The sequence below is a fragment of the Erinaceus europaeus genome, chromosome 2 (genome assembly GCF_950295315.1).
Source record: "Erinaceus europaeus chromosome 2, mEriEur2.1, whole genome shotgun sequence".
NCBI classification, from domain to species: domain Eukaryota; kingdom Metazoa; phylum Chordata; class Mammalia; order Eulipotyphla; family Erinaceidae; genus Erinaceus; species Erinaceus europaeus.
In genome coordinates this window covers 544,428-547,651 of record NC_080163.1, presented here as the reverse complement: position 1 = coordinate 547,651, position 3,224 = coordinate 544,428, and the positions used below count along the sequence as shown (strand labels likewise).

Genomic DNA, 3,224 nt, shown 5'->3' with positions numbered 1-3,224 from the left:
GATACTATTCTTGAGGGCCTACCCCACCAAGCCTGCATCACCTGGGATTGGAAAGAATTGGCTAAAGCCGTCCTGCCTGGGTCCACATTTCTTAAATTTCTGTCCTATTTTAATGAAGAGTTCCGAGCCCAGGGAGAAAGAAACCAAAATACCCAACTTCCCATCCCTATCACTGTTGGCATGCTCTCTGGCACCTCTGACCAATTTGCCATGGGTGCCCAATAGGCGGCTATTCCCCCCCCCCCCATCAAGATCAAATTAGAGCCATTGGCCTCATGGCCTGGTGAAAGCTTGATAAGGGACCCACTGAATCCCCCATAGCAGGCATTAATCAAAAGGCCAGTGAGGACCTCTCCTCCTTTATTGATAGGGTCCAGAAGAGCTTGCAAAGAGAATTACCGGCAGGTGAACTTAGGGACCGCTTTGTCAGATCATTGGTTTGGGACGGCATGAACGCTGACCATAAGCTTGCCTGTGCCGGGCTGCGCCAGCAGAGTCTTGATCGTTGGATTTTTGCCGCCAGAGATGTTGGCTCTTCCTCCCACCAGACTAGGGCCTTGGCGGCCGCCCTTAAAAAAACCCATAAAGAAGACATAGCTGTCCTAGTTAATATCCTCCAGAAAACTTCAACTAGTAAAGGACGCACTTGCTTTGGTTGCGGCAGAGAGGGCCACTTTAAGCGAGTGTGCCCTAACCAGGCAAGAAACCCTCCTAACCAATCCACCGGGGGGGGGGGGGGGGGGGGGGAGGGGGGGGGGCTCGCACACCCTGCCCCAAGTGCAGAAAGGGCTTTCATTGGGCCCGAGATTGCAAATCTAAATTCAGTCTCAACGGCCAACCTTTAAACTCCCTCAGGGGCCATCCCCAGCCCCGTTAAACAAGGGGAGGGGTCATGTCAGGGCCCACTGGACTGTCCCCCTGGTTCCCGGACTTAGACCTAAAATGACCCTTACCGTAGGAGAAAAGACCTTCAGGTTCCTCATTGACACTGGAGCCGACCGGGCAGTTATCCAAAAGGAGGAGGTTCCCCCTTCCTGGCAGTTGTCCCTGGGACCCCCTCTATTGGGAGTGGGAGGGCAGTCCATGTCATGGGAAACCTTCACCTGGCTTCCCTGGGCTGATCACGAAGGTAATCATGGAGAGGTGCGCCCCTTGGTGGTCTCTGGCCTTACGTCTAATCTCCTGGGCCAGGACATCCTTGGAGAAGCCGAGGCATTCATTACAACAGACCACAAGAGATTCTATTATGACCCCTTAGATGATGAGGAGTATCAACAGTCCTTTGAACAGGGAAAGAAGATTTTCCCTAACTACAGGGGAGAGCCCCATTTTGAGCTGTTTCACCCCCAATCCTAAGGGCCACTGCTCGCCCCCCGGTACCAAAAATTCAGTGGAAACCAGGAGACCCCATATAGGTTGAGCAGTGGCCTCTTCCAACCCCAAAATTACAACAATTACATCAACTGGTCCAACAACAGCTAGAACTGGGGCATGTGAGGACTTCCACCAGCCCTTGGAATTCCCCCGTCTTTGTGATTAAAAAAGCAAATGGCTCATGGAGGCTTTTACATGATTTAAGAAAGATTAATGAAAGAATGGTCCTCCTTGGGACCCCTCAAAGAGGGCTACCCTGGATGCCAGCAATTCCCAGTTCATATCATTTGACCATAATTGATATTAAAGATGGTTTTTTCTCCATCCCCCTACACCCCGGTGACTGCAGTAAATTTGCCTTCTCTATCCCCTCCACCAACTTTGGGGGACCTGACTCCCGTTTTGAGTGGACTGTCCTGCCCCAGGGCATGGCTAACAGCCCATCGATCTGCCAATATTATATGTGCTCCATTTTTTCTGCCCTCCAAAAAGACTCTGATGTCCTGTTCTACATTTATATGGACGGCATCATCCTGGGAGCCCCTAACCCTGCCACCCTCCATAAGCTCACTGCTCAGTGTCTCTCTATCCTTAAACAAAACCATTTCCAGATAGCCCCTGAAAAGATCCAAAAGATACCCCCTTTTAAGATTCTTGGATCTATACTATGCTTAGATTCGGTCTCCCCGGTCAAACCTCAGCTCCAGATCCAGGGCTCTTATACCCTCCCTCAGCTGCAAAAGCTGTTGGGGGAAATTAATTGGTTGAGATCTTGGATCCCCATCACTACCGAAGAGCTTCTCCCCCTCTTTGACTTCCTAAGAGATGGTGATCTCTCCTCCAATATGCCCCTGGGGCCTGATCACCTAGAGCTGCTTGCCAGGGTCCAGGTCACCATTGATTCAGCGGTTCTTAAACGCTACGACCCCAGCCTGCCCCTCATCCTTTACATTCTCCCTGGAAAAACATTGTCCACCACCCTGCTCAGTCAAAACAATGAACCTGTTCATTGGGTTCGTCTTTCTGTGGGAAGGGTCCCCCGAGTCTATTCCTTGACCGACCAACTAGCTGATTGTATTGTTAAGGGTAGGGACCTTTCTGTCTGACTCTTTGGGGTCGAACCTTCATCTCTTATCACCCCCTTCAAAAATACTGATTTCCGAGTTGCAGGACGACGGACCTTGTGTTTCCAAAATGGTGGCAGCGATGGATGTGGATGCCCCGAGCGGCAGCAACAGCGGCCAGGGAAAGAAACGCTTTGAAGTGAAAAAGTGGAATGCAGTAGCCCTGTGGGCCTGGGATATTGTGGTTGATAACTGTGCCATTTGCAGGAATCACATTGTGGATCTTTGTATAGAATGTCAAGCTAACCAGGCGTCTGCTACTTCTGAAGAGTGTACTGTTGCTTGGGGAGTCTGTAACCATGCTTTTCACTTCCACTGCATTTCTCGCTGGCTCAAAACATGACAAGTGTGTCCACTGGACAACAGAGAGTAGGAATTCCAAAAGTACGGGCACTAGAATAACAGCACTCTGCCATCAAGGTTAACTATTTTGTTATTCATTTAACAGCTTACCCTCCTGTTACTTAATCATAAATTGGCAAGAACAGTGTCCTTTCCACTTTGTGTTTTCAGTTTGCTCCTTCTGCAGCCCATATTGTATTCTGTGTCAAATAAAGTCCAGTTGGAGTCTAAGGGAAAAAAAAACTGATTTCCTCTGGTTACAGACGAACAATGGCCGGATTGCCCTGGCTCTAGAAGGCTTTCTTGGAAATATACTGTCACTATGGGCCTTATAAATGGATGAGCTCCTTTTCTAGACTTGAGTGGAGGCCTCCCCGTCTCTTC

At 49.7% G+C, this 3,224-nt stretch overlaps 1 protein-coding gene across 1 annotated transcript; it reads left to right on the top strand.

Moving 5' to 3' along the window:
• The first annotated feature begins 2,542 nt into the window (after positions 1–2,542).
• On the top strand, positions 2,543–2,969 carry LOC103127022 (E3 ubiquitin-protein ligase RBX1-like). Its single transcript, XM_060186372.1, has one exon. The coding sequence runs from the start codon at positions 2,569–2,571 to the stop codon at positions 2,839–2,841; it is 273 nt and encodes a 90-aa protein (XP_060042355.1). The 5' UTR covers positions 2,543–2,568; the 3' UTR covers positions 2,842–2,969.
• The last annotated feature ends 255 nt before the right edge of the window (positions 2,970–3,224 follow it).